Below are 27,765 nucleotides of genomic sequence, written 5' to 3' on the forward strand. Positions count from 1 at the left end.
CATGGGCAGAGGGGACGTCCCTGAGTTGGAAATCAGGTAGGGTAAGGAAGAGGTTTGGATACATTGGTGGCGGGAGTGGTCCAGAAGGCAGTTGGACACACGGGTCTGGGACTCAGGTGAGATGGCCACATAGCCGGCAGAGTATGGGGATCGACTAGTGAGCACAGGCACGGAGAGTGGCTGCTAAGGCTTGTCTGGCTCTGGGATGGGCTGTCTCTCAGATGGTAGAGGGGGCTTCTTCGGCAAGACGGGAAGTTTCCTCCTCCAGTGTCACTTAGGTGTTTTTCAGTGCAGGAAGGTGAAAGTTGGAGGGGGCTGGAAGCACAGGAGGCCTTGGGTTTTCCACAGGAGTCTTTATTACAGTGTAAATCCAAGCTCAGGCCTCCCCTGGGCCCCATGCAATGCCCTGGCGTTGGGGCTAGTGGCGTCCGGGAGACACCAACCCCTCACGGCGCCTCCAGCGGCGGGTCACGGAAGTGCACAGCAGGTGCCCTATCTAGGCAACTACAAGTCCCAGCAGGCCCCGCGGCCAAGGTGCCTCGCCTTTCCTGGACTCCTAGAGCAGAGCCTCATGGGAAATGTAGTCCTGGCCGCTCAGGCAATTTGCGCGAACTTCCTGCCGTGAGCGATCTGGACACCCACCGGGAAATGGCTCCGGCCGAGGCGGGGAGAGGGTGGGGATGGAAGGGAGATGGAGGGGAGCAGAGGGCTGCAGTGGGTGGGGGCAGGCGTCCCGCGGGCATAGACAGCCCCTTCATTCGGCTTTGGCTTTGGATCCGGAGACTGCGGCTGCTGCCGAGGCGAGGGCTCCGGTCCCTGGGATCTTAGCTCGGATCCTGAGGGAGAAACAGGTGGGGTCACGAGGTGGGGCAGGAGACGGGGTAGGTATCTGAGAAGCACGGAGAAAGCTGGATGGAGGAACCAGCTGGGTGCCCAAGCCAGTCCCTACCCTCCACCTAATGGGGCCCGCATTGGAATTGCCTCTCGCCCTTTGAGAAGGGGACATTCAGTCCCAGGAGATTTAGGGACAGGGAATGGGGCGGTGGGAGTTCCCAAGGTTCCCCCCTCCCCATCCCATCCATCTTCACCCCATGCCCTTACTTAGCTTTGATGTGGCTCAACTGATTAGTCACCAATCCCACATACTGGTCAATCTGGGCCTGGGGAGACCAAGAAGGGACGGAAGGAGAGATTAGAGGGGGTCTTTCTCCCCAGTTCATCCAGGAGGCTGCTTTCTCCCCGACCGCCACATCAGGAGTTGGGGGAAGGGGCCCACCACACCACCTGCAACGCTAAACCTAATAAATACCCTTGGGAGTCAGAAGTTCAAGTTGAAGTGTCGGTCGGTTGGGCCACACTCCGTATTGGGAGTAATGTGAGGTAGACACACAAGAATTGGCCGGTGAGTCTGTGTCCTGGACACAATTGTTAATCTCTGAGTGAGCTGCGCATGCATGTGTGTGTGTGCAGATGTGTGCGTGTGTGTGTTTGGGGCAGTGTGAGAGCAGAGGGCGTTGGTGTTGGCTGTCGAGTCCAGGTGGATTGATTTAAATACTGGTTTAATTCACAGTGTTCGCTGACTTGGTGAGCCTTGGGCATCCCAGCCTGTGAGAGAGTTACTTAGGACCATCTCTCTGGCAGGGATGGGTATCATTTGGCCCTCAGCTGTGCTGGAGAATGTCAAAAAGGGAATGTCCATCCAGCTGCCTGTCCCTGGATAGGACAGATGTCATTTGGCCCTGGAGCTGTCAGTGTGGTGGCCGACAGTCATCCTACCCGATTTTGATGGAGCTCTGAGTCCTTGGCAATTCCAGGGAGTCAGGGCATCAGACAGTCCACCGGACTGGCTGGGATGGGAGTCAGTCAGACCCAGACTATGTGTAGGGATTAGAGGGCATGAGTCTGTCTGTCTGCGACTGGAATGTGTGTTTGTCAGTCTCTGGTGGTATCAGGGGGAGAAGACACCTGTCAGGCTGCCTGTCTGTAGCTAGGACGTGTCAGTCGGACCTTGGATCCGTTGTCAGGAAAGGGTATCAGTCCATGTGCCTTGGGTTGGGGCATGTCCGTCAGATCCTGGCTCGGTCAGGGGTAGGAATACCAGTTGGTCTTCCTATGTCTGGCTAGGACATCTGTTGTGGGACCCTGGCTGTAGAGGGGGGACAGTCAGACCACCCATGTTTGACTGCCAGCTGAGGGTCTGCCACACTCACCTGGTGCTGCCGGTACAGCAGGGGGACGGTGAATAAACAGATCACTCCTGCGGGCACAGAGACGGGGGTCAGGGTTCTCCCAGCAGATTAGCAGCTCCATGCAGAGCCCTGAGCCCCACTGAACCCCAGTGACCCACCCCACCCCCACAGCCTTCCCAGCTCACCCAGAATGAGAAGAGTCAAACCATTGAAGACGGCACCCACGCAGGTCAGGATGTAGAAGAGAAGGGCCAGCTGGGGGTGAGGGTCAGGGTCAGCAGGGCCTGGAGGGCACTCCCCAGGCTGGGAACGTCCCCAGCAATGGCCCTCTACCCCCCCGGGGCGGGACGGTGAATGTGGGAAACCCAGGAGGGAGTGAGGGCTTCAGGGCACCTTGAAGGAGTCCACGAGGTCTTCAACCAGGAAGAAATGCCGAAGCTGGGTGGCCGCGGAGACCACTCGGGATGCAATCTGCTGGGACAAATGCTCCTTCTGCTCCTGAGTCAGGGTCAGGTCAACATCCAGGTAGGCCCTGGAGAACCAAAGGGTGCGAGGCCACTCAAAGGCTGGATGGGGCCCAGGCTGAGAGGTATGACTGGGACAAGGGCAAGAAATGGGGGTTGGGGCGAAGGGCAGGTGTATAGGGCTAGGGTCAAGGTCAGGGTAGGGAGCCAGGCTCAAGGATTAAGGGTGAGAGGTTAGGAGCAGAGGTTAGAGCTGGAAGTCAAGGGTCAGAGCCTGATTTAAAGTTATGGTTGGGGTCACGTTGGAGTCAGAAACAGGAATAAGATGGGTCAGGGGTCAAGGCCAGGGTGAGAAGTTAGTGCCTGTTTTGAGGTCATGGGTCCTGACTTAGGGTCAGCACTGGGGTGTGGACAGAGGTCGGGGTCAGGGGCCGGGGGTTCTCACTGGAAGGGGTTGGTGCCGTCCCCCCGGTGTATGGCCTGAAGCACTTTTCGGTAAACCCTGAGAGAGATAGTGCCACAGAGCAGCAACAGGGCCACATGGGCGACCACAGACACGATGCTAAAGTGCAGGAGGCAGAGCAGGGAGACCATGAGGCCGGTGAAGACCACACCTGACGTCCTCGTGTCCTTCCAGTACAGCAGGTCCGCCACTGTGGAGGGGGTTGGCAATCAGGCTGGGGTTTGGACAGGCCTGGCTGACCTCTTGACCTCCCACTTCCTGTCTCAGGGCTGCACCATGACCTTTTGGCATGTCTGTCTGAGCCTTAACCCAATTTCCAAATTTTCAGTTGTCTTCTTTTATTCCGTGCTTGCCTCCTCTCTTTGCTTCCTGGAAAGCCCAAGTCAACCACTAGCATCTTACTCATCTTACTCCTGCCCATGGATTATGCATGGACACCATAATAAAATGGAATCTTATATAAACTTGTCTACTTTTCCTTCTAGAATTCCCTCCTAGCCCTCCCCAAAGCCCCTGTCCATAGTTGTCTATCCTAGCTGTAAGTCATTCTACTTCTTCTATGTGGGACGCCGCCTCAGCATGGCTTGATGAGCGGTGCATAGGTCCACGCCCAGGATCCGAACCCACAAAGCCCTGGCTACCAAAGCAGAGTGCGTGAATTTAACCACTCGGCCACAGGGCTGGCCCCTGGAATAGCTCTTCATTCATTCCTTTTAAGGGCTATGTGGTATTCCATAGTGTGGCTCCATCATCATCCATTTGATTCAACCATGCATCTATTGCTACCCTCCCCCCGTTCCCCAACAGTGTGGCGAGTACCAACCTTCTACAGATATTCTTACTTCCAGGAGATTCTATTTCTGAGAGAATCCCATGGGTGCAATCACTGGGTGGACTAAGTATATATTTTCGAATAGCATAAATATTGTCAGATTGCTTCCTAGGAAGACTCTAACAATTCTGATTTCCATGAGCAACACAAAAGTGATCTTTTCGCAGCAGCCTGCCCAGCAATGGGTATTCTTGTTATTTTTATTTTTTGCCCACCTGACAGGTGTAAAGTGGTATCTCCTCCATACCCCTACCAACACGCCTTTCTGGGTCCTCAAGGTACTAATAATAACGCCGTCCTCCTTCCTAAGCCCTAACTCAAATTTCTGACCCCTTTCTGAGACCCTAAACTCAAGCCCTGACCTCCGGACCCCGGTGACCTGTGGACCCCAATGTTTCATCTCAGCCATCGAAACCTTTAACCACCCTCCCTATAATCCGATCATAGTGGAGCCCTGAACTGGAAGCCCAGTATCCTTTCTTTTCCTTCCAGACTCTCTCCATCCTCCCACCCTCCCTCCCTCTGACCCATGCTGACCGGTTCCCCTCAGGGTCTGACTCCCCCCACTTCAGCATCCTCCCTATACACATCCTCCCATCTACCTCTAACTAGGGCAGGCCTCGCCCGCCCCACACACACCCAACACCGGGTCCTTCCCCGCAGGCTCCCGGAGGCCGGTGCCAGTGGGTGGGGGAGGGGCCAGGTCGTCTGAGGCGGGGGCTAAGTTTAGGCACGCTGGGGGGAGGGGGCCTCGGCCACAGCTGTGCTGGCCCGTCCAGCTCCTGAGTGACAGCGCCGCCTGGGCCTGAGGCTGGGGGAGGGGGCCTCCCTGCTCTTGGGCCCCAAAGCCCTGGCTCTGCCGAGAGGAGACCCCACGCTTCCTCCACGCCCTCCCTAGACACCCCCGCAGACCCCCAGCCCCAGCCTGCAGCTCTGGGGAATCTGGGACCAATGGGAAAAATCCCCCCAGATTCGAGGGAAATAAAAGCGGATCTGGACCCCTTCCCACGGTCCCCAACCCTCGTCCCAGCCCACCCCAAACGCCCACCTTTACTCCCCATCTCCGCTCCGAGCGAGAGGCTGCGGACACTGCTGCTTCTCGGGGATTTTGCCCACATTGGTGGAACCCGGAGGGCGGGAGCGGGGGGGCGGGGCCCCCTTACGCCCAGCCAATGGCTCTCCACAGAGGTGGGGACAGTTCCAAAAAGGGGCGGCTCTCTTTGTAAACAGCCCAAAGCCGTGATGTCTGTAACCAAGCCCTGGCCGTTCGTGGAGGCTGAGCGTATTTTAAAGTAAGGCGGGGTCTATTTGCAATTGGTTAAAGGATGTGGTCGGGGAAGAGGAGAGTTTCTAAAAGGCGTAGAGTTTAATTAGAAATGTCCCATGGCCACATCCAGAAGACAGCCTTATTTTTTCAGGGGTTTGGCTTGTCCAAAATCAGGCTGTAGGGGGAGTACTGCAAAAGAGGGATTATTTTTTTTTAGCAATCAGCCAATCCTAACGCTCGAAGGAGGGCTAATTTCTCAAGTGGGAGGGAGAACTATATAAAAAGAGCCAATGGTAATCTTAGATAAAGGGAAAAAATTTTAAAGGGCGGAGTTTATAATGTCTAGCCAATAGCAATATCTCCTCCCCTCACTCCCCTCCGTTCCTTCAAGAGGTTGGTCCCTTTAAATTCCAATCCTCCCACCCTCGCTGTGGTCCAACCGAGCATCTTCACTCACGCAGTTTACCTAGAAGGTGTGGTTCCAACGTGAATTCTGATTGGTCCGTGCTATCGAGGCTCTGCCCCGTGATTGGCTCCCGCTCCAATTGCCCCCCCGGCTCTTCCTCCTTCTGGTCCAGAGAGGGCTCATCAGGCCAGCAGTTCGAATCCCGGGATCCGGGTGGGGACGGGGTACGGGCCTGGGGGGTCCCAGAGCCGGGGCTGGGCTGTGGAGTCAAGACTTCGTGCGGCGAGGACTGAGCGACTCCGAGTTGTAGGTCCAGTTCTGGCGCGTTAGAGAGAGAAGGCAGTGAGCATTCACCTTGGAGGTGCCCAGAGAAGAGACCACCCACCCCTTGTGGCTCCGGTCCCAGCGCCTAGGACATCTCACCTTTCCCAGCCTCTCCAGCCTCCGATCTGTCGGGCTCCTCGTCTTCCAGCGGGGTGGAGCTACTGGTGGCAGAGTCCTCCCCGGACCCCGCTCCCCGGGCCGCCCAGGCCAGCTGGTCCAGCTGAAGCCCCAGGTCCTCCAAGGGGCGCTCGGCCGGCGGGGCAGCGTCGGGGTCACCGCGGCGCCCGGGCTCCGGGGATTGGCTCAGGCTGGGGATGCTCTCCAAGCTGTCGCCCAGGCCAGGCTGAGGGGGCGGCTCTCGCGGTTCGGAGACTGAGCGGCCCTGGGGCCGGGGGCGGCGGGCTGCTGAATCCCGACGCGCCCCGGAGCCCACCACTCCGTCGAAGGCAATGTAGGAGAAGGTCAGCTCCCGAGGGGTGCCCCAGTCCTGCGACGTGGTTTCTTCCTCGTCGTCCTCCGAGAATTCCCGGGCTGTGTGCAGCTCCCGAAAATCCGAGTCGTCGTTCCCTCCTGCAGAGAGCATCGGAGGGCCGTGAGCGCCTCGGAGCAGCACCCCGACCCTGTCTCCTCAACCCTCCCCTCCCCTTCAAGTCCCACCCTCACCTCCTCCCCCTCCACTTACCTTCTGTAGAGTCAGGGGTAGAGGAAGCTGTCGACGGAGCTTCTTCTGCGAGAGGGAAAGAATCGAAGACTCTTAGAAGCTTGGACTGTCCGAATCACAGAAGTGTGCCCGTCCTGGAGACTTGGACGGTCCGAATTAAGGAATCTTAGAATATTTTAATCACGGGACCTTTAGAACATTCTGCGTACAGACTGTAAAACCTTAGTATCGCTGCTATCAGAAGCTCAGTCTTAGAAATTCAAATCCAGGAAACTTCATCTTAGAATCCTCAAATTAGGAATTTTAGGTTTCGATTCATTTCATTCCTTCAGTGACCATTTATTGAACGCCTGCCTGCCAGCCAGGCACTGTTTTAGACCCTGAGGATACAATTGTTGACAAAACAGACAAAGCCCCTACCCTCACACAGCTTACACTCTATGGGGGAGACAGACAATCAACAAATACCTGATGTTGGGTGTTAAGTGTGCAGAGAAAAACAATGCGGGGAAGGGAAAGTGAGGGGATGCTCTTTCAGACAGGGTGGTAAGGAAGACATCGCCGATAAGATGACATTTGAGCAGAGACATGAATGAAGAAAGGGAGCCATGAGGATATCTAGAGAAGAGTCTTCCAGGCAGAGGGAACGACCAGTGCAAAGGCCCTGAGGTAAGCACTGTGCTTAGCATATTTGACGAACAGAGAGATGTGAAGTGACTGGAGCACAGTGACTGAGGGAGAGAGGGGTGGGAGATGAGGACCGATAACGGGGGTGGGGGTGGGGATCATGTATGGCCTTCCTTTGTAAGCCAAGGTAAGGACAAGATCTTAGAATGTTGAGATGAAAGTCTAAAATGCTGAAACAATAAATTCTTAGAATTTTGGCATTTGGACTCCCAAATACGCAAGTGGCTAGATCTGAGAATGTTGAAATCCACGGGGGTGTGGGACAGAGAATATTTGACAGGGACTGTTAGCGCCCTGGGCTTACAGATCACGAGGATCAGATAAGGCGTTTCCAACGTGGAATCTAGCCGCTCAGAGCTAGCTCGGGGCTCAGCCTACAGAAGATGCTCAATACCGTCTGGAAATTGAAATCGGACGCCGCCCGCCCCCACCTCGTTTCCTCAGCTGGGGAATCGGAGGCCAGGAATCAGAGGCCCAGGGCGGAGTGGGTCTCCTCCACGGTCACTCCCAGTCAGTGATATAATCCGCTAAGGACCCAGGAGTCCTGGCCCCAACCCAGGATGGCTGTTTCCCAGGGACAGGAGGTTGGACAATTGGGGAGAGGCCGGGGCTGCCTCTGGGTCTGGGCAGGAAACGGAGGTGGGATGCCGAAGATGGGTGATGCGGGGTGGTGGGAGGGGGGAAGTCAGACCCCTCTTCTCCATCCTGGTTCTATCCCTCCGTCCAATTCCCCTCCTCGCCGGCTGCGGCCAGCACCAGGTCGAGGGGACAGCTCCTGGCGAGCGTCCTCACGCTCGGGTGGGGCCCGGCGGCGCATCCCAGCGCCTAGCGCGCCCCCCGCCAGCTATCTCAGTGCCCCCCATCCTCCGCCCCGTCTCACTCAGGTCCTCCGGGTCAGGTCGCCCCCGTCGCCGCTGGAACGCGGGGGGAGGGGAGAGCATCCTTTGTCTCCTTCGCCTCCTCCCCCATCCCGGCTCTCCCGCCGCCAGGCGCGGAGAGGAGACCAGGGAGGAGCCCACCCGAGGCCTCTGGGCCCACACCAGGCTCGAGCCTCCCTCCTACTCACTGCAGTGGGCGAAGACCGGCAGGACCTGCCCCATGGCCCCCCTCGGGCCTGCATCGGGACCCCCGCCCACTCCGGCCACGCCGCCCTGGGCCTGGGGCCGCGGGCGCTCATCTCCGCCGCGCCCACGACGCCGCCGCCATCCTCGCCGCCTCCTCCTCCCGGGCCGCTCCAGCAGCCGCCGCCGCCGTCGCCGCCGCCCTGTGCTCGGCTCGGCGGGGGCGGGCGGGGCCGCGGCGGGGAAGGCACTGCAGCGCGGGGCCCGGGGCGGGGCCAGAGGGAGGGGGCGGAACCTGGGGAGGGCCAGGGGCGGGAGGGGGCGTGGCTTTTCTACTAGAGGGGCGGGGCCAGGAGGGTCGGCTCCGGGGCCGCAAAGGCGTGGGGGGCGGGGTCTAGGCAGAAAGGGGCGCGGCCTTTAGGGAAAGAGGGGCGGGGCTTAGGCGGGGAGGATGGGGGCGTGGATCTCAGAGTGGGTTGGGGCTGAGCTAGAGGCGGTGCACAGGAGAGGGTATACTCTACCGCTGTGAGGTGGGGTCTGAGCCTGGATTCTCAGAGGGAGTGGGAAATGGGACGGGAAGGAACTATATACTCAGAAAGTTTTGAGACAAGAGGAGGAGCTCAGACATGGGTGGGGCTTAAGCCAATTTAGAATTATTCAGAGTTGGGCGGGGCCAGCCAGAGACGGAGGAGCTGGAGGCGTGGCCTAGAGGGAGCAGGAAAGAACCGGCAGGGGAGCGGGCGCGGCCAGAGGGCGGGCGTCACCTGGAGAGAGGAGGCCGGCTTTGGCAAGCCAGCGTGGGGGCTGGGCCTGTAGTTAAGAGGCGGGGTCGGGACTGCGAATAATACAAGCATCTGAGACAGTGGGCTTGAAGGGATGAGCGGGACCTGGAAGACGAGCAGCTGAAGCCCGGGGGTAGGACCCAGACGGGAAGGGTGGAACTAAAAACATAAAGGATTTAAAGATTTGGAAGCCGGGAGCTTGGACGGAGCAGGACTGGGAACCCGTAGCCAAGAGTGTGGTGTTGAGAACACGGATTCTAGAGTTCGTTTCCCTGCAACACTGTTTCCTTCTTCCGTGACTCAGTTTCCTCTTCGGTAAATCGGAGATGAGGACGTAAAATAGTGTGTGGCACATGGGGCGGGCTCGTTTGCTACTGTTACCATTTCTCCCTGACTCAGATCCCAAACCCCGCTTTGAAGGTGCGAGAGAGAGGATACCCAGAAGTCCATCCCTTTCTAGAAACTCGACCTGAGTGCAGGTCAGGATATAAGGAGATTTAGGTGGTTTAAAGTCTCACAGTGGAGGGGATTAATGCGGGGGGTGGGGCGGGCAGGTGCAGAGGGCGGAGCCTTCCTGATCCCAGGGCCAAAGGATGGCGGCCTTCGCCCGCCTGCTGGAGCGTCTCTTCTGGCCAGCTCGCAAAGAAGAGGAGGCAGAGGAGGAGGAAGGGGAGGGGCGCAGGACTCCCCACGGGCCTCAGTTCCTCCTGGACGCGCCGCGATGCGCCCAGCGGCCGCACGGGGGTGCGGCGGCGTCCTGGGGCCTGCGCTTCGGGGCGAGCGCAGCGCAGGGCTGGCGCGCGCACATGGAGGACGCGCACTGCGCTTGGCTTGCGTTACCGGGACTGCCCCCGGGCTGGGCTTTCTTCGCCGTCCTCGATGGCCACGGCGGGTCGCGAGCTGCCCTCTTCGGCGCGCGCCACCTGCCGGGCCACGTGTTGGAGGCGCTGGGACCCGCGCCGGGCGAGCCGGAGGGCGTGTGCGAGGCGCTGCGTCGCGCCTTCCTGAGCGCAGACGCACGCCTGCGCGCTCTCTGGCCCCGCGGCGAGCCGGGCGGCTCCACCGCCGTGGCTTTGCTCGTCTCCCCGCGCTTTCTGTACCTGGCGCACTGCGGTGACTCCCGTGCGGTGCTGAGTCGCGCTGGCGCCGTGGCCTTCAGCACTGAGGACCATAGGCCCCTCCGACCGCGGGAACGCGAGCGCATCCACGACGCGGGCGGCACAATCCGCCGCCGGCGCCTCGAGGGCTCTCTGGCTGTGTCCCGGGCACTGGGCGACTTTGCCTACAAAGAGGCTCCGGGAAGGCCCCCTGAGCTGCAGCTCGTTTCCGCGGAGCCTGAAGTGACCGCCCTGGCACGCCAGGCCGAGGACGAGTTCATGCTCCTGGCCTCTGACGGCGTGTGGGACGCGATGTCTGGCGCTGCCTTGGCGGAACTGGTGGCATCGCGCCTCTGCTTGGGCCTGGCCCCAGAGCTTCTGTGCGCACAGCTGTTGGACACGTGTCTGTGCAAGGTCCTGGGGGTGGTGCCTGGGATCATCGAGGGGCAGAATCGAAGGGATTTAGAGAGGAGGGGCTTGGAGAGGCATGAATAAAGCTAGAGGAGGGGGTGGGGCTGCACTAGAGGGCGTGGCCTGCTGGAACGGGGCAGGGCCAAAATATGGAGAGGGCCGAGCCTGAGGGATACCTTGAGGCAAGATGGAAGAGTAGTAGTGCTGGATAGTTAAGAGGGAGGGATTTAAGAGAAAGGGCGTGGTCTTTTGCAATGGGGCGGGCCTGGGAGGTAGGCGTGGGTCCTGAGATATGATCGGTATCAGAAAAGCGGCTATACAGCAGGATGGGCGTGGCTTTGGAGAAGGGGCGTGGTTCTCTTTAATGGGGCAGGGCTGGGACAGTGAGAGGGCGTGGTCTAAGGGTTTGGTCCAGGTGAGAGGGCTTGGTTTAGACTGGCAGATGAGGGGAACTTGAGAGAAACGGGCATAACCAGAATGGGGCGAGGGACACCCCAACATGGGAATTGTTGGGAAGCTCTGCTTCCAAGGGCATTGGGCCCCGTGCTGGGACATTCAACCGTGTCGCACCAGGCTCTCTTTTCTCCACCTTTTCCAGGGCAGCCTGGACAACATGACCTGCATCCTGGTCTGCTTCCCGGGCGCCCCCAGGCCTCATGAGGAGGCGATCAGGAAGGAGCAAGAGCTGGACGCAGTCCTGGGCCGCAGGGTCGCCGGTGAGCAGGCGCCAGGAGCTCGGCGGCAGGGGTGGTCAGCAAGCAGGGGAATCCCCATAACCCCTGCCTCCTTCTCAGAGCTGTGTTCCTCTGCCCAGGAGCCCCCCAGCCTGAACACGGTTTTCAGGACTCTGGCCTCAGAGGACATCCACGATTTACCTCCCGGGGGGGGTGTCTACTGCAAGTGAGTCGGGGTGGGGTGGGGTGGGATGCGGGGAGGGTGGTCGGAGGAGGGTCCCCTCCACAGGGCCTCGCTCTGCTTTCCAGGGCCGCTGTCATCGCTGATGCCTATTCTCAGCTCTGCCAGGCCTCAGGAGAGCGCCGGGAGGTGAGGACCCTGTGTCTTGAATGCTACTCTCAGGCCCATGTAATCCAGCCCCACCCCTTTGGTGATGGGGAAATGGAAGTCAGAGGGGACAAGGGACTTGCCTGATATGTTAATACATTCTCACTCCTGGCCCTGAAGCTTTGTGCTAGACATGATGGGTCGGGGAGGGATGCTGAGCGGGGAGAAGAGACTGTGTTTCCCTCCAAGAAATGTGTGCCCTGCCTTGCTCCGTAAAGCTCCGTCATCCCCAGCACCACCCCCTCCATCCAGAAATAAGGCAGAAAAATGCAAGGAATGTTGATGACCAAGGCCTGGCTGTGCTGCAGAGACCACCAGGACATCCCCGAGGTGGTCCAGGTCTTGGATAAGAGAGGTTGTAAATTGGATCCAGGGAGCCTCGGAGAATTTGGAGATGTCCGAAGAGGTGGTGGGAAGAGCCACATAAACGAAGGCACGGGGTGGGAGTCAGGGAGGAGATGGGAGAGAGGAAGCTGGGACCAGAGCCTGAAGGCCTTTGCCGGGCAGAGGGAGTTTAGCTGTTACCCCTCAGAGGAGGGGGGTTGCTGGTGGTCTCCCAGTAGCACTGGGACGGATGTGTCAGGATTCTTTGAAATGAGTGACAGAAACCCAATTCAACCTGGAGGAGGAAACCAGGGAATTTACTGGGCCAGGTAATTGAAGAGTTCAGAGACTTGAGGCATGACCTCATCCGCTTGTCAGATGACGTCATCAGGAACCATCTCTCAGCTTTATTTTCTCTGAGTTGGCTTCATTCCCAGGCAGGGTCTCCCCGCGTGAGGGGGCAGAGAGTTGCTGCTGCAGGCTCCTGTCCCACAAGCCTGCCATCCCCAGAGGAGAGGGCACACCAGTCTCCCGGGAGTGGTAGCAGTGGTTTCAGAGCTGGTTCTCAATGGCCACGCCGGGTCACATGCCTGACCAGTCCCTGTGGCTCTGAATGGCCAGGCTGGGGTCATGTGCCCCACCCCCAGGGGTTGGGGGTCTACTCCACCAAAACCGGATCGATTGAGAGATGGGGAATGGTGGACCCTCAAAGAAAAATGACAGTGGAGCTTCCAGAATATAGCGGAGTAGATACTAAAAGGCAAGGAGGGGTTCCTGTTCATCGTCTCCCACATTTTGTGTTACAGAAGGGGCAGAACGGGGCTGGGCAGCCCACTGGCACGCATTCAAGCTCTGCTCTGGACTTGAAGGCATGACAGCTTTGGGGACCCTTTGCCCAGTTGGGGTCTCAGCGGAACTAAGGAACAAAACTGCCTTTTTCCAGCTATGCAGACTAGCGGAAGGAAGACAAGCTGATGGAGGAACCCCACAAAGCTTATTTCCCCATCTCCTACTTCCCTCTCACAGAAAGTCTTATGAGAGGGGAAATTCCACTCATCATCTAGACTTAAAAATAAAATCCCAAACCCAATGTTTCTGAAATATTTAGAGCTGAACGGACCCTGAGAGATCACCTAGTTCAAGAACCTTCTCTTCCCCTTCCCATTTTTCATGTTTTCAGGTGAGGTAGGAAAGAGTCTTAATTGTTAAATTTTAATTACATAATTCAAAATACATTTTTCTGCTTGGGAAAAAAACACCACCATTATTTGCCTGGTCATTTGGCAAATATGGATTGGGGATCTCCTTGTTCACAGCCACGAACCGGGCAGACCCACTGAAATTTCTGCCCCACTGGGGGCCCCCTCCGAGTGTGGGGGAGACAGCCAGGAAGGGAATTTATCTAAGATCATCTCAGTCACTGACAAGTGTCTCAAGCAAAATAAAACAGGGGGAGGTGATAAGGAAATGACTAGGGGAGCGACTTTGGTTTTTTAAAATTGTTACTCATTTATTTCTCGAATGGGTCGTAAGTTTGCTCGGTCGGAAATTCAAAGGGTACAGAAGGGTGAACGATGAAAAGCCTTTCTCCCTCCCCCGCCCCACAGCCACTCAATTTTGCACCTGGGGATGGTCGCTTTAGACAGAGGGGCTCAGGGAAGATCTCTGCGGAGGGCACGACTGAGCAGAAACCTGACAGAGAAGGAGGCAGCCATGCAAATACCCCAGAGAAGAGTGTCTCAAGGCAGAAGGAAGAGGCAGTTGGAAAGCCTAGAGGCAGGTGGAGACTTGGCATTTTCAAGATAAGGCTTGAAATCTTTATTTGAAATCGAATTGCCCACAGCCCTATTCTTTATCCTATTGGTCAGCACTGTGGTGAGTTTGGAGTAAATTTTTCCAGACCTTTTACTCTTCATGTACACACACGTATGTGGTCCCTTAAGGTGTTTCCTTCATTTTTGTCATACCCTACTTATCATTTGGCAATTTGTTTTTTTCACTCAATAATATGTTGGAGACCTCTTTCGTGCCATTTACACACCTCATTTTTTTAGCTGCTGCCCAGCACTTCAGACAAGGGATGCACAATGGTTTCACTATCCATCCTCCTCTTGATAGGCATTCAGGTTATTTCCAATTTCTTGTTCTCGCCTCCTTGCTGCCATCAAGATCCTCGATCAGGCTCCTTGTGTACATCTAAGAATGGTTTTTACATTTTTAAAGGATTAAAAAACCAAGAACATGCAAAAGAGACCCTATGTGTAATATGCCTAAAATATTTACTATTTGGACCCTTGTAGAAAAAGTTGGCTGACTAGTGCAGGGGGCACCCGAAGTGCCACCCCTCCCATTTCACCCGTGGGAAGCCTGTGACTTAGAGAGAAGGACATGTCCGCTGGCAGCCCGAGGAGATACACAGAAAAATAATTATAACCTAGGTGGATCAGGATTCAAGATCTCCCAGGGTAGGGTCGAAGGGGAGAGGATTACTCAATTCTTCAGACAAGAATTAACGTCAGAGAATGGCCTAGAAGAATGAGGTAAGGGAGGTCAGCCGCCATGCGGGCAGGAGACCCGACATGGACAAAGGCTAGGTGATGTCCTCCCCAGTCAGCCCTGAGGATTGTTGGTTTTACACTCACACCTCGCACCCAAGCACAACTGGGGTTCTGGGGCTTCAGGCAGGGGGGCTATTGCCGAGATTTATAACCCGCCTCCAGGCCTCAGTTTACCCATTTGTAAATGTCTCACAGGATTTCCCAAGTTCCTGCCCCTGCCTAGGGCACCTTACCCGGGCCAGGTGGCGCTCTACGGGAGGGGTGTGACCACACGGGTGACGTCACGTGGGGCGTGGCCTGCGGGACCCGCTGCGGAAGCCTCAGAGGGTGGCTGGGCTCAACCCCTAGCCGGCGCGTGGGGGAGGGGGCTCCCGGGAGCTGGCACCTGGGAGGGTCTCCCCGCCTCGGTGCCCTCGATTGCAGGATCCCGCCATCCTCTGCGGGCGAGACTGAGTCACGGCGGGGCGTGCGTGGGGAGGGGGCCGGGGGGGCTTGATCCACACGGGAACCTGGAGTCCCACCCCCACCTAGGTTCAGCGCCGCCCCCACCCCCTCCCGCCCCCACTCTGCGGCTGTGAGTCAGCCGGCCGCGCCCCCTCGGCCCACTTCCTCCTTACCTTCCCGGGCGGGCCGGGGGGCGGCGAGAGGGACCGGGCCCTCCCCGCCCATCCCCCCTCCCTGGGTGGGGGAGGGGGCTCACCCCCGAGTAACCCTCCTCAACTGGCAGAGAAGAGAGACGTTGGGGGGCGGGGTCCGAAGGGAGGATTTAAGGGAGAAAATTGGAGAGAATCGATGCTTAACCAGAGGGTCCTCCTCGCACCCGCCCCCCGCCCTAAATTGAGCCGAATGTAAAGAAATGGAGAAGTCGATGGGGAGGTGGGGAGGGTGAGAAGAAATTTTGCCCCCTTGAGATCTCTCTAATAATCTCCACGGTGGGAGGGACCGAGAGATCACGGAAGGATCCCATCCCCTCCACCAAGCTTGCCCCCTAATTTGGGGGCGACCCCCAGCGTGCATCCCTATGCAATCACCTTGGGGCAGAGGGAACTAGCGGCAGGCTGGGGTTCCGCGTTGCCCGTTTAAGCGCCCTCCAGCCTCCCACCCCGCCGCCGGGAGGTGGCGGCGGCCCCTTTAAGGCGCAGGGCATTGTGGGTGCGGGGAGTGGAATTTTGGAACGAAATGTAGCGAAGAGAAGTACAGTAGTAAGAGTAACAGTGTCGCCGTCGCCGGCCGAGGGGCGCGCCGCCGAGGGCACGCCGCACCCCCTGCTGCCGCGCGGACCCCGCGATCACACCCCCAGAGGGGGCAGGCGCCCGAGGACCCGCCCCGCCCGCTCCACGTTCCCCCCAGGAAGCCGGACTCTATGGGGCGGGACCCTGGGGGACACTGAGCCCAGCCCGGCGCCGGCCCCGAGCCCTGAGCCTCCAGCCCGGGGCGCCCCGGGAGCAGCCAGCCCGCGGGCGCGCCGCCCGCCCGCCCAGCAGCCATGAGGTGAGCCCGGCCCGGCCTCCAGCCCCCTCCCCGCCCGGCGCGCGCTCCCCGCCCCGCCTTTGTCCCCCCCCCACCCCCCGCCGCTTGCTCTGGGCTGGAATTTGGGGACCGGGCATGGGGAGCCTCGGATGGGAGGCCGAGCCCCCTGGGACGAGCTCGACATAGCAGCCCCCTCCCCGTGACTCCCCAGGCTCTGGGGTGGGGTGGCGATGAGGCTCTCCTGGGAGCCCTCGGATTTGGGGGCGCTCCGAGGACTGTCGGATTTTTGCAAAGACTTTTTCAGAGGACCTCCAAGTTGGCAGCGACTCCCCGCGGGGAGGCCAGGGTCGAGGCAGGGCTCCGACTGCCCCCAGATCTCACCTCGGGCTCCGGGAGGAATGAGGGGCGCCCCGGTTTGGGGAGCTGGGTGAAAGATTGAGATGGAGCCCTTGGTTTGTGGGGTCCCCCTTTACGGGGCGCTGGAAAAAGTCTTCCCAAGTGGGACCTCGCTCCTGAACTTCGGGGGTACTTAAGCTCCTCGATGTGGGGGGCCTCTCAACCTCCAGTGGAGGAGGTTGGTGCGGACAGATCCACGGACTCAGATGCAGCCTGGAGGGTCTGGTTGGGACTCCCCTCCCTCACGCCCCCTCCCCATCGGCTGTGCCTAGGACCGAGCGAGCGCTCCGCGCGGAGGGCGGCTCCCCGGGCCAGAAGGGCGGCCCCTCTCCCCCACCTGCGCGGCCCTGGGGAGGGAGGGGGCGCGGCAGCTGGGGGAAGGGGGGCCTTTGTCTTCCTGACTCACCTGTCGAGACAGCTGGTGTGGGGGGCGGGCAAGGAGCGCTGCGGGCCGGCTGCTCTCCCCACCCCGGTGCCTCCCCCTCTCTCACCACAGTTCCCCCCCTCCCCCCAGCCATCCGGAGCTGTGGGGTTGGAGGAGGGGCGCCGAAAAGCTTCAAGGTCATAGCCCTCGCCCCCTGGGACCCAGGCTTCCCATAGTTCCAGCTATCTTCCCAGGATTTTAATACTGGGGGTGGGGGACCCAAGGATTTTGTCTTGGGTCCCTCCAAAGTCCTGGGTTCACCTGAGGGCGGGGCCAGTGCGGGCTGGGGGACCGGACTAGGCCCCCCCATTCTCCCCTCCCCCGACCCCCCATAATCTCTCCCTTGGGGCCTGAGCCTGACAATACTATCTCCCTTCCTCCGCTCTCTCAGGGACTTCCTGCCCCAAAGCCCCCAGCTTGAGGGGGGAGGCCCCTGGAGACCGCTGGGGCTTAACCCCCTGGTGCCCACATCCTCCCACTTCCCCCTTCCCCCATACCCCTGCCCTCTCACATCAAGGTGGCCTGCCTTTTTATGACCCTTCAGAATCCCCCTCCCACATTTTTTCCCTCTGATGTGAAAGGAGGTGTTGGAAAATTTGGAGCAAGGGGGCACCCCCAGTCACCCTCAAGACTTCCTGCCTACCCTTCCTGCATAGGAACATCCCTGCAAGGTCTGCCCTGGAGAGGGGCTTGTTTTCAGGAGCCTCTTCCTTCACCCTCTTCCCCGGGGACTCTCCTCTCCCACTGCCCCCCAGCGCTGCCCCTCGTCCCCCCCGTCGCGTTTCCGGTCCCAGGCACAGCGGTGGAAGGCGGATGGCGGATGTCCGAGTGCCGGCTGCCTCACTCCCTGAGACCGTAAAAGGGCAGGAGCGACGTCTGGGCCAGCCTCCCACCCCCTCTCCAGCCTCCGAGGCCCTGGCCCTCCCACAGGGCCCCCTACGGCTGGCGGTGGCCAGACCTCCCACCTCCTGGGGGGTGGGCAGAATTTGAGCCGCTGCCTGGCCCATCAGAGGGTTCCTTCCACCTCCTGTGGGGTCTTCCCAGCCGATGGCCACACCCGCCTTCGTGGGCTGCATTCCTTCTCCCAAGACAGCTAGGATTCAAAAGGCCCCATGCCCCTGTATAGGGGCACCTGGGGAAACTGAGGCTCAAGGAGAGAAAGGCCTGGCCCAAGATCACTCAGAAATTGCTAGGCACGGTTGGAGGAGGGGAGGGGACTGAGATTCTCTGATTTCTGGCTGGTTTAGTTGGGGACACTTGGAAGAAAGGATGTTAAGATGGAAAATTACAAGATATAGTTCTTTTTTCTCCCAGTTTGACAAATATTTGTCGAGCGTCTGCTGTGTCGGGGAGTCTGAGCTGGGATTCTGGGAAAGCCCGGAAGGGGGGCAGAGGTCTGCGAATCTCAGGGCAGAAGGGACGCAAGAAGAATTTGGGTCCATTTCTTTCCTCTTCCAATAATACTAATTATTATGGCTGTTTTTATTTTTTTTTAAATAATGAGAACGTTTGAGCTGTCATCTGCTTTGTGCCAGGCACTGTACTGGGCGCCTGATTGAGTTTAATCCTCACAGAAATTCTAAGAGATTGATACTCTTATGACGGTCCCCTCCCTCGGATGGGAAAACTGAGGCACAGAGAAATTAAGCAAATGGCTTATTAAAGTCAGTTTGGAAATGGTCAAACCTGAATTTGAACCCAGGGCTGACTCCAGACTATTATGCTATTAGAGAAAAAGCAATATAAAACCTTTAATGGTCTTTAAAAAAAAATGCAAATCATATGCTTTCACTACACCAATACTTAAGGCAAAGCGGCAAAAATTGCCCAGGTGGGAACTTTATCCTCCTGATCACTTCCGGGAAAGTGAGGCTCGTCCTGAAGGAGGGACTACAGTGAGCCCGCACAAGCCCCACAGACCCTAGATCTGGTGCCCTATCCAGGGTTGCTTCAAAGATTTGTAGTTTAGAAAAGGTGTGTGTGTGTGTGTGTGTGTAGGTTTGGGGCTGGATCACAAGTTTTACGGTTTAAGGGGGCTATGGGGCAAATCTTGGAGGTGGGATGAAGGGGTGCAGGGAAGGCCAAGCCTCTGATCTGGAAGGTTTGAGTAAACCAGAGTGACTATGCTTGATTGCCTCCAGTGATGAGAAGCTCTCTTCCTCCTGTTTTGACTCTCAGCTTACGTGGAGCCTCTGCCAAGTTCTAGGTCCTGAGGTTAGGGTTTTTCTTATCTCTCTGAATGCTTACAAGAAACCCAGTGAGTTAACGGTTTCCAGGGCTGGAAACTGAGGCTCAGAGAGGTGAAGCCACTCAGCAAGGAGGGGACTTGACCCCTTTTTCATCTCTCATGTGCTAGAATTTCCCAGAAGGTGGGGACTTGTGGGGAGGGTTGGGTCCTGGGTTGGCTTCGGATTAAGATTCCCCCATGTCAAATGGAGGGTTCGAGACCCCAGGAGACCACTGGAATGAGGCAGACCATGTCCCCTTCCTCTGCCCTCCCTCCCTCGGGGCAGCCACCTTAGTCCCCTGGGAAGCAGCCATTGCATATATCGTGGAGGTATTTTTATCTTCCCCACCTTTTTTTTTTTTTAAAGATTTTATTTTTTCCTTTTTCTCCCCAAAGCCCCCCGGTACATAGTTGTGTATTCTTCGTTGTGGGTTCTTCTAGTTGTGGCATGTGGGACGCTGCCTCAGCGTGGTTTGATGAGCAGTGTCATGTCCGCGCCCAGGATTCGAACCAACGAAACACTGGGCTGCCTGCAGCGGAGCGCGCGAACTTAACCACTCGGCCACGGGGCCAGCCCCTTCCCCACCTTTTTTTTAAACCTCTCATACACACCACTTTATACCCTGCCTTTTAAAAAAGTCAGCTGAACTGTTTCCTCATCTTTGAATGAGGTTAGGAACTTGAGTGGTCTTGGGTTCAAATAGGAGCCCCTCTGCTCACTTGCTGTGTGACCTGGGACAAGTGTCTTCATCTCTCTGTGCCCACTTTCTCATCTGTCAAATAGGAAAGCACCAGAGTCTGTCTCCTGAGGTCACTGCAAGTTTCAGTGGGGAAACTGGAGCTCAGTACCTAGAACTGTGTCTGGGACACAGGCTAACCAATAAATGTCCCCTGCTGTGGTTGGGTTTTCCTCTTTTACAGATGACTAAGTTAACAACTGTTGAGTGCCTGCTGTGTGCCGGGCACCGTTCTAGGTTCTGGGGACACAGCTGGGAACAAAAAGGACAAAAATCCCTGCACTCCCGGTCCTGATGTTTTGGTTGGAGAGACAGGCAGGGATGGCTGCTATGAAATGCGGGACGTGGGATGAGAGGGCAGTCAGGGAGGGCTTCTCAGAAGAGGTGATGTACGTCTAAGCGGAGACCTGAAGGAGGTGAGAGTCCAGGTTGAGGAAGAATAAATGCAGAGGCCCGAGGGGGTATGCGTCTGACATGTTGAAGGAGCAGCGTGGGGGCCAGTGGGGCTGGAACAGCGAGCTGAGGGGGCGGGAGGGGACGAGATCAGAGATCACGCAGATCATGAAAGCCATGGGAAGAGCTTGGCTTTGATTCTGCGGGAGCCAGGGGAGCTTCCGAGAAGAGGAGGGACATGATCCGACTTGTGTTTTAACAGGATCCTTCTGCTGTAATGGGGACATTGCGACCTGGAGAAGGGCAGGACCAGCCTGGGGTCACTCAGCAGGCGCCCAGCTCTCCGGCCAAGCCAGAACCTCGGCAGGGCAGGGCCGCCTAGGAGAGCAAAGTGCAGCCAGGGTGGGGCAGCAACAACGGCCCAGGGCGCCTGGCCAGAGTCTGCCCTGGGTGTGGGTGGCAGGTGCGGGCGAGGCCTCAACCCGGCCTTGCCAGGGGCAGTAAGAGCCAGAAACAGCCCCCGAGGCTGCGCTTGTCTGGAAACAGCACCTGGCATTTGGGTAGGGCCCACACAGTCCCCAGTGGTTAAGACTGTGGACTTGGGAGCCAAGTGGCCTGGGTTCAAATCCTGCCTCTGCTACTGAACAGCTGTGTCACCGTGGGCCAGTCACTCAACCTCCCTGGGCCTCTTGCAAAATGAGGATAAAAGAGTGCCCAGAGGACAGGGCTTAGGGCACCTGACCAGCCGAAGTGCCCTAGAAGAGGGGAGGTGCCCCAATTATGTAAACTTGGGGGGACCCCCGGGGCTCAGCTGCCTGGCCTAGGAGCCAGAGCTGGGTCCTCTGAGGGGCTTCCCCTGCCCCGTCTTTCACAGTGGCAGCGTCACGCCCCAGCCCCCAGCCCTGGTACAGATGGAAGTATCACGGGCTGTAATGTCTCTCCCCGGAAACCACTGACCACCAGCTTCTTCTTTTCAGGAAAAAGTCCATGGGGGTGGGGTGGGGGCAGGGACTGGGAAGTGGCGCTTCCCCCTGGTTTGTGTGTGACCTTGGGCAAGTCACTTCCCGTCTGCGGGCCTGAGTTTCCTCATTGGGGGAGGGGGCATTGAACCTCCCCAGAAGGGCTTGGGTGGGGTCTGGAGAGGTACCCCAGGGGGACCTGTGCAGGGTGCGCCCGTGAAAGGGATGCTGACAGTTACTAAGCGCCCAGACTCATTGCTCCTCCCACTGCCCCAGGGGACGGGACCGTCATTTCCCCAGTTTGCAGGTTTCAGGCGAGGAAGTGAGTCCTGAGTGGGAGGGTCGCTTGCCTGAGTCACGAAGTAGGGGTCTCAGCCAGGCTTTGCAGCCGGGCCTGTCTGTGGATCTCAGATCCTGAACTCTGAACGGTATCCTGACCGCTCCCTGCAAGGCTGAGTCAGCTGTCCATTCCTCTGGGAAATCCTTGCTGACCCCCAGGCCCGGGCAGGTGCTCCTTCTGAGCACCCCGGCCTGACCCTGGGTTGTCGCTGTCCCCGATCGGGACATGTGTCCTGCGCTGGAGGGTGGGGCCGGGGCTGTCTGGGTCACTGCCGAGCAGGGAGTGTCTGCTGGTGACCGGTGGTGCCCGGGGCCGGATGGATGGGGTGGCCGAGGGAAGTGGATGAGCCTAGGATCTAGCATCATCCCCAGCTTGCTCAGGCCTCACCCTTCCCCTCCCTGAGCCTCAGCTTCCTCCTCGGACCTAGAGGAGGGGGCAGTCCTGGCACCCTGGCAGAGATGGGGAAACGGGGCAAACTGAGGCTGCAAGAGCGCCCGGGGGGGGGCTGGTCCCCACTGCCCTGCGTTTCCTGGGTCCCCTCCTCCGGCTCTCGCTCTGTACTCACCTGCATCTCTGTCTGTTTCTGCTTCCCTGCCTTTCCATCTGTTTCCCCGACTCCATTCCCTTGTCTGTCTGTCTTTCAGTCTGTCTCCCCTTTGTCTGTATGTCCATCTCTTCCAGTCTGTCCGTCTGACTCTCCCTGTCTCTTTCTCCCCGTCTGACTGTCTGTCTCACATCCCTGTTTATTTGTCCGGGTCTCCACGTCTGCCTGTCTCCCTCTGCCTCTCTGCGTGTGTCTTTCTTCCTCTCACGCTCTGTCTCTTCGAATCTCCCAGGGGACCCAGATGGAGAAGGCCATCGGCCCCTGGAGGGAGGGTGCTGTGCTCCCCTGCTGACCAGCCCCTCTCCCTTCCCCCCTCCCGGCAGCGAGACGGTCATCTGCTCCAGCCGGGCCACTGTGATGGTTTACGATGACAGCAACAAGCGATGGTTGCCTGCTGGCACGGGCCCCCAGGCCTTCAGCCGAGTCCAGATCTACCACAACCCCACGGCCAATTCCTTCCGCGTCGTTGGCAGGAAGATGCAGCCAGACCAGCAGGTGAGGCCTCCCTCCCGCTGCCCCCTCCCTCTGCGGGCTGCCCCCCACCCCTGCGCCCCTTGCCCCTCACCCGCCTTTCCCTTCCTGCCAGGTCGTCATCAACTGTGCCATCATCCGGGGCGTCAAGTATAACCAGGCCACTCCCAACTTCCACCAGTGGCGTGATGCCCGCCAGGTCTGGGGCCTCAACTTCGGGAGCAAGGAGGACGCCGCGCAGTTTGCCGCGGGCATGGCCAGCGCGCTAGAGGCCCTGGAAGGTTAGAAACCGTGGGCAGGGGGACCAGCAAGTCCTGCTCTGTGGCCTGGGGCTGCCACGTGACCCCGCTGGGGCTCAGTTTCCTCATCTGTAAATGGGGCTGATTCCCTACTCAGTGATTATTCTGAGGGTTTTGCGTGGGCTCCGATGTGCCCCGTGTGCACCCACATAGGAAACTGCACGATTCCTAAGGGTACAGCTTGCTCCGTGAATTTTTATGCATGCATGCTCCCGTGTGACTGCCTCCCAGATCAAGATATGGATGTTTCCAGCCCCCACAAGGCTCCCTGTGCCCTTTCGCCGGGGCACGACTGTAATGACATATCGTCATCGTCAGTTAGTTTTCAGGCATTGAGAATAAGAAAAAACCTCCACTTGTTCCTGCACATTCCAGTCTGCACGACTTGGGACAAGTGACTCCCGCTCTGGGCCTTTGCTGTCCCCCCGTCACTGGGCATCTTCCCAGCCCCCACCTCCTAGCAGTGCAGTCCAGGGAGGCTGGTGCTGGCTCTCCTCCCCGAAGTCTGCCAGGTGCCCACACCCCAGCCCCGAGTGTCAGGGTCCCGGGGGAAGGAGGAAGTGAGCACCTCTGGGCAGCATGCCTGAGAGAGCTGAGGGAGAGTGCCAAGGGGTGGGGCAGAGTTCCGGCTTGACTCATCACCCTTTTCTACTCTCACCTTCCAGGAGGAGGGCCTCCACCCCCGCCACCACCGGCAGCCCCTCCCGCCTGGTCAGTTCAGAACGGTCCCTCCCCTGAGGAGCTGGAGCAGCAGAAAAGGTGGGGCCAGTCCCTGAGTGGCGAACCTTACCACTGCCAGAGTTCTAGGATGTTCCAGAACCTCTGACTCCTGGAGTTCAGAAGGCTCCAACCGTCAGTTTCCAGAATGTTCCAACTCCTAGGGGACTAGAAATTGACAGCTTTCAGAAACCCCCACCTCCTGGAGTTCGAGAAACTCCTGACACTCAGCGTGGCAGAACCTCCTGACCCCCCAAATCCTGGTCCCCCAGATTCCCAGAGTCCCCAAAGCTGGTGGTTTCTAGGATCTTGGGCCTTTTGCAATGTGGGTGTTCTTGACAGTTCGATGACTGGAATGCTCGTGTCTTGGTCTCTCCCTGTCCCTGCCCTCCCCACACCCCTTTCGGGGCCCCTGGGGAAGGAAGAGGAAGGTGGGGACTAGGAGCCTTATAGGAGACCCCGAGAGGGACGTGGGGAGGTTGCTAGCCATCCTCGGGGCCCCGAGTGATGGCGGCTCCACCACCCTCCTCAGGCAGCAGCCGGGCCAGCCAGAGTACGCGGAGCGGGAGCGCCGGGTCTCCAATGCAGGTGATGGCTCGAGTGACCTCGGGAGTCAGAGGACCTCCCCGGAGGAGGGCGTGGGCCAGCTGGACAACCAAGAATGAGGCTTCTCTCTCAAAACCCCTCCTTTGTGTGTTTGTTGCAGGAGGCCCACCTACTCCCTTAGCTGGGGGACCACCCCCACCTCCAGGACCTCCACCTCCTCCGGGTCCCCCCCCACCCCCTGGTCTGCCCCCCTCGGGGGGCTCCACCGCGGGGCATGGAGCCGGGGGAGGTCCACCCCCTGCTCCCCCCCTCCCCACAGCACAAGGCCCCAGTGGTGGTGGGGCTGGGGCCCCCGGCCTGGCCGCGGCCATAGCGGGAGCCAAACTCAGGAAAGTCAGCAAGGTGAGGGGGCCAGGCATGGAGGGTGTGGGGTGACGGGGTCCTGATGCAATGACATGAGGCCACAGTTACCTGGGGGCTTCACAGGAGGGCTGCGAGGCCAGGAGGCCCACTCATAACGCCCCCTCCTGTTTGTAACTTCTCCAGCAGGAGGAGGCCTCAGGGGGTCCCCCAGCCCCCAAAGCTGAGAGCAGTCGAAGCACAGGTGGGGGTCTCATGGAAGAGATGAATGCCATGCTGGCCCGAAGGTGAGCCTCAGCCTGGAGCCCTCACTGCCGGGGACAAGCCCCTCAGCCTGCAGTGGCCACCTGGGGAGATTCCTACTCAGTGGGGCCAGGTCAGGGGGAGGGCACAGTTTCGAGTTTTGTTGTTTCTTTGGGTGAAAGTTCCCCATTTGATAGCCAGATGTGGGATATAACGCTGGGGGATGGCTGAGGTTTGCAACTACACAGGTAGCCTCTAGAATGTTCTAAGAGCCAGAATTCCTGGACCTTAGGAGATCCTGCCTCAGAATCTGGAAACTCAGATTCCTAGAATCCCGGCAGTCCCAGATAGAGCCCTCTGCCCTTAGGATTTTGTGATTCCCACATGTGAGAATCGGAAAAACCGCCACCCCAATCCGAGAACAGCGCTCTCGCTAACTTAGAAAGCTCAACTTTTCTTAGCCTTCACGAATTCCCGAACTCTGCACTCTAGAATCCACCTTTCCAGAACTCTGGGAAGGGGAATTGTGGAGTGGCTGAGGGAGGACCCAAGCGATCTGTTTTTTGCCTTTCCCTCCTGCAGAAGGAAAGCCACACAAGTTGGGGAGAAACCCGCCAAGGATGAATCTGCCAATGTGAGTTATGGGCTCTTCCTGCCATATACACCTTGGGCTGTACCGCTAGGTCGGGATGCTGGGGAGGCCGGGGTGATGGGGATGGGCTGGGTTTGAAGCTGGAGCAGGAAAATGAGCAGAGGTGCGGCAGGGGCTGGCTCATGACAGTTCTATTTCCCACCAGCAGGAGGAGCCAGAGGCCAGAGTCCCAGCCCATACTGGTGAGTGAGAGCCCAGTCTAGCCACAGGAACTACAAGTCCCAGGATGCCTTGTTCTTACATATAAAGGACTCTCAAGGGAGAATCTGTGCAAATAATGCTGGGGATTGTAGTCTCTGAGATGGTTCTTTGAGGGGCTGATGAGGCTGTGGGAGAAAGACTGAGTCCGGATATTCCTTGTCCCTGATCTTTCTGATTTGTCACCTGTCCCCCAGAATCAGTGCGGAGACCATGGGAGAAGAACAGCACAACCTTGCCAAGGTGGGCCATCAATACCGGGACCCCCTCCACCAATAGTTGGATTTGCCAAATTTGCAGGCAGGAGCACAATGTGACCCCTGGAAGGAGAGGCAGGCCCTCTCTCTAACCTCATTTCTGTCCCAAACCACACCACCTCTCCCAGGATGAAGTCGTCTTCTTCGGTGACCGCTTCCGAGGCCCACCCCCATACGCCCAGCTCCAGTGATGAATCAGACCTGGAGAGAGTGAAACAGGTAGCTTGACGGGGAGAGGAGGGGTAAGGCCTGGGGGCCAGAAAGGCGTCACAGGAAGAAAGGACATCTGGGTCTAGATTTTGCCACTGACATCCCTGCGATTCTAGAAAAGACCTTGGAAACGTCAGTTTTCTGGTCTGAGAAATGGAGAGATTGGCTCAGCTCAGAGATGACACAGGCACCAGAACCCTCTTTGCCAGTGCCTGTGACAGACCTTACTAATCTATCACCGCACTCATTCCTGATGAGTACCCAGAATCCTTTTCAGCACTCTGTCGCCAGACATCCATCACCAATTGGAGTTGGCAGGAGGCTGGAATGTAGTTGCCAACCCTGGTACTGGATGTCCTCCAGTACCTTTCTTCTGGCTCCAAGGATCCAGAATTCTCCAGTCACTCTGCGGCCTTGTCAATGATGTCATGTTTGTGTATGTGTGTGTGTGTTGGGGCGGGGGCGGGGGGGGGCGCGTCTTGAGCCTCCTTCCTCTGACCCTTCAGTCACTAAGAAAGGGGGGATTTGTTTCTGCCAGTCCAGACACCCTTCCTGATCCGTTACACCCCATTCTTTTCAGGAGCTTCTGGAAGAGGTGAGGAAGGAACTGCAGAAAGTAAAAGAGGAAATAATTGAAGGTGAGGTTGGTTTTTTTTTTTTAGACCCTTATTTATTTTGGAAGCATCGTGTCCTACGGGAAAAGCCCTGTTTTGGAAGGGAAGGGGGAAGAGGCTCTGCCCCTGACCTCTGCCTCTTGTTTCCTTCCAGCCTTTGTCCAGGAGCTCAGGAAGCGGGGTTCCCCCTGACCACAGGGCCCAGAAGGTCCCGTTTCTCCTTTCCGCACACCCCGCCTGTCACCCTGCTTTCCCTGCAGCGACTTGACTTGGAATTGGCTGAAGACTACACAGGAATGCATCTTCCCCACTCCCCATGCACTTGGAAAATTCCGAGGGGGTGTGGCTTCCCTGGCACCACGCCCACACCCATACTGGCTGCTGATTGGCTGGGGAGGCCCCCGCCCTTTGCTCCCTTTGGTCCTTCCCCTCTGCCATCCCCTTGGGGCTGGTTCCTCTGCTGGGGATGTACCAATTAACCCCACAGTGAGGGGGAAGGAAAGAGGGAATTTCACATTCCCTTCTAGGTTCACTTTAACGCTTAATGCCTTCAAATTTTTGTTTTTTTAAGAAAAAAAAGTATATATATATATTTAGGTTTTGGGGGGGTAAAGGGAAATTTTTTTTCTCTTTGGTTTTGATAAAATGGGGTATGGGGAGTTTTTAAATGCTATCGCCCCAGGCTTGTCCCATGTGGGGCAGCTATTTAAGGGGGGGACGTCCCACCAGGCTGGGGGCACCTCCCCACACCCTGGGGACCTCCCTTTCCTCTGGCTCCTTCCCCTTTTCTATGAGGAATTAAGATGCTGTAACTTTTTGGAACCTCAGTTTTTTGGTTTTTTATTTGGGTAGGTTTTGGGGTCCAGGCCGTTTTTACCCCCTAGGGAAAATAAGATGAGGGAGAGAGGAAAAGGGGAGGGAACCTCCCCTCTCGCACCTTCACCTTTAGCTTCTTGAAAATGGGCCCCTGCGGAATAAATCTGCCAGTTTTTATAAATGCTAAGATTTCTGGAGTGATTTGAAGGGCTGCTGTGATGAGGGTGGGGGCATGCTCCTCCCT

General features: G+C 58.0%; 3 protein-coding genes and 1 long non-coding RNA gene across 14 annotated transcripts; 2 read left to right on the forward strand and 2 right to left on the reverse strand.

The window, feature by feature from the left end:
- Positions 1–338: 338 nt before the first annotated feature.
- On the reverse strand, positions 339–8,564 carry RTN2 (reticulon 2). Of its 2 annotated transcripts, XM_070499348.1 has the most exons (10): positions 8,360–8,564; positions 6,628–6,672; positions 6,045–6,515; positions 5,682–5,939; positions 3,099–3,306; positions 2,583–2,721; positions 2,375–2,444; positions 2,211–2,257; positions 1,102–1,160; positions 339–836 (listed from the first exon to the last, which is right to left on the reverse strand). In XM_070499348.1, the coding sequence occupies exons 1-10, from the start codon at positions 8,391–8,393 to the stop codon at positions 755–757; spliced, it is 1,413 nt and encodes a 470-aa protein (XP_070355449.1). In that variant the 5' UTR covers positions 8,394–8,564; the 3' UTR covers positions 339–754. The 2 variants fall into 2 exon arrangements, with proteins under 2 accessions (XP_070355449.1, XP_070355450.1); XM_070499349.1 differs by lacking the exons at positions 5,682–5,939; positions 6,045–6,515; positions 6,628–6,672; positions 8,360–8,564 and adding an exon at positions 4,997–5,184.
- A 1,062-nt stretch (positions 8,565–9,626) lies between these two features.
- PPM1N (protein phosphatase, Mg2+/Mn2+ dependent 1N (putative)) lies at positions 9,627–14,279 on the forward strand. Of its 6 annotated transcripts, none has more exons than XM_014860934.3 (5): positions 9,632–10,647; positions 11,243–11,360; positions 11,459–11,544; positions 11,628–11,688; positions 12,837–14,279. In XM_014860934.3, the coding sequence occupies exons 1-4, from the start codon at positions 9,730–9,732 to the stop codon at positions 11,643–11,645; spliced, it is 1,140 nt and encodes a 379-aa protein (XP_014716420.1). In that variant the 5' UTR covers positions 9,632–9,729; the 3' UTR covers positions 11,646–11,688; positions 12,837–14,279. The 6 variants fall into 6 exon arrangements, with proteins under 6 accessions (XP_044615484.1, XP_014716420.1, XP_044615485.1 ...); XM_044759550.2 differs by having other exon boundaries at positions 9,633–10,647; positions 11,608–11,688; XM_044759548.2 differs by having other exon boundaries at positions 9,666–10,647; positions 11,439–11,544; positions 11,608–11,688.
- Positions 14,088–16,969, reverse strand: LOC123281152 (uncharacterized). Of its 2 annotated transcripts, none has more exons than XR_011498671.1 (4): positions 16,861–16,969; positions 15,206–15,308; positions 14,822–15,025; positions 14,088–14,226 (listed from the first exon to the last, which is right to left on the reverse strand). It is a non-coding gene; the product is annotated as an uncharacterized lncRNA (long non-coding RNA). The 2 variants fall into 2 exon arrangements; XR_006520428.2 differs by lacking the exon at positions 16,861–16,969 and adding an exon at positions 15,620–15,726.
- VASP (vasodilator stimulated phosphoprotein) lies at positions 15,745–27,708 on the forward strand. Of its 4 annotated transcripts, none has more exons than XM_044759555.2 (13): positions 15,745–16,079; positions 22,462–22,633; positions 22,725–22,890; positions 23,574–23,667; positions 24,158–24,213; positions 24,332–24,573; positions 24,721–24,818; positions 25,357–25,408; positions 25,572–25,608; positions 25,822–25,867; positions 26,010–26,100; positions 26,672–26,729; positions 26,860–27,708. In XM_044759555.2, exons 1-13 carry the CDS (start codon positions 16,075–16,077, stop codon positions 26,895–26,897), a joined length of 1,155 nt encoding a protein of 384 aa, XP_044615490.1. In that variant the 5' UTR covers positions 15,745–16,074; the 3' UTR covers positions 26,898–27,708. The 4 variants fall into 4 exon arrangements, with proteins under 4 accessions (XP_044615490.1, XP_044615489.1, XP_044615491.1 ...); XM_044759554.2 differs by having other exon boundaries at positions 15,750–16,079; positions 24,718–24,818; XM_044759556.2 differs by having other exon boundaries at positions 15,754–16,079; positions 24,718–24,818; positions 25,575–25,608.
- The last annotated feature ends 57 nt before the right edge of the window (positions 27,709–27,765 follow it).

The sequence above is a fragment of the Equus asinus genome, chromosome 26 (genome assembly GCF_041296235.1).
Source record: "Equus asinus isolate D_3611 breed Donkey chromosome 26, EquAss-T2T_v2, whole genome shotgun sequence".
NCBI classification, from domain to species: domain Eukaryota; kingdom Metazoa; phylum Chordata; class Mammalia; order Perissodactyla; family Equidae; genus Equus; species Equus asinus.

Coding starts and splice junctions, on each gene's coding strand:
- RTN2 (XM_070499348.1), bottom strand. CDS start 8,393: ATGGGGCAGGTCCTGCCGGTCTTCGCCCACTGCA. Junction 3,307..5,681: donor GTTGGAACCACACCTTCTAG/GTAAACTGCGTG, acceptor CCCCCTCCACAG/TGGCGGACCTGCTGTACTGG. Junction 2,445..2,582: donor ACCTCGTGGACTCCTTCAAG/GTGCCCTGAAGC, acceptor CCTCACCCCCAG/CTGGCCCTTCTCTTCTACAT.
- PPM1N (XM_044759548.2), top strand. CDS start 9,730: ATGGCGGCCTTCGCCCGCCTGCTGGAGCGTCTCTTCTGGCCAGCTCGC. Junction 10,648..11,242: donor TGGACACGTGTCTGTGCAAG/GTCCTGGGGGTG, acceptor CACCTTTTCCAG/GGCAGCCTGGACAACATGAC. Junction 11,689..12,836: donor CCTCAGGAGAGCGCCGGGAG/GTGAGGACCCTG, acceptor TTTGTGTTACAG/AAGGGGCAGAACGGGGCTGG.
- VASP (XM_044759554.2), top strand. Junction 22,891..23,573: donor CGCGCTAGAGGCCCTGGAAG/GTTAGAAACCGT, acceptor CTCACCTTCCAG/GAGGAGGGCCTCCACCCCCG. Junction 24,574..24,717: donor AACTCAGGAAAGTCAGCAAG/GTGAGGGGGCCA, acceptor TAACTTCTCCAG/CAGGAGGAGGCCTCAGGGGG.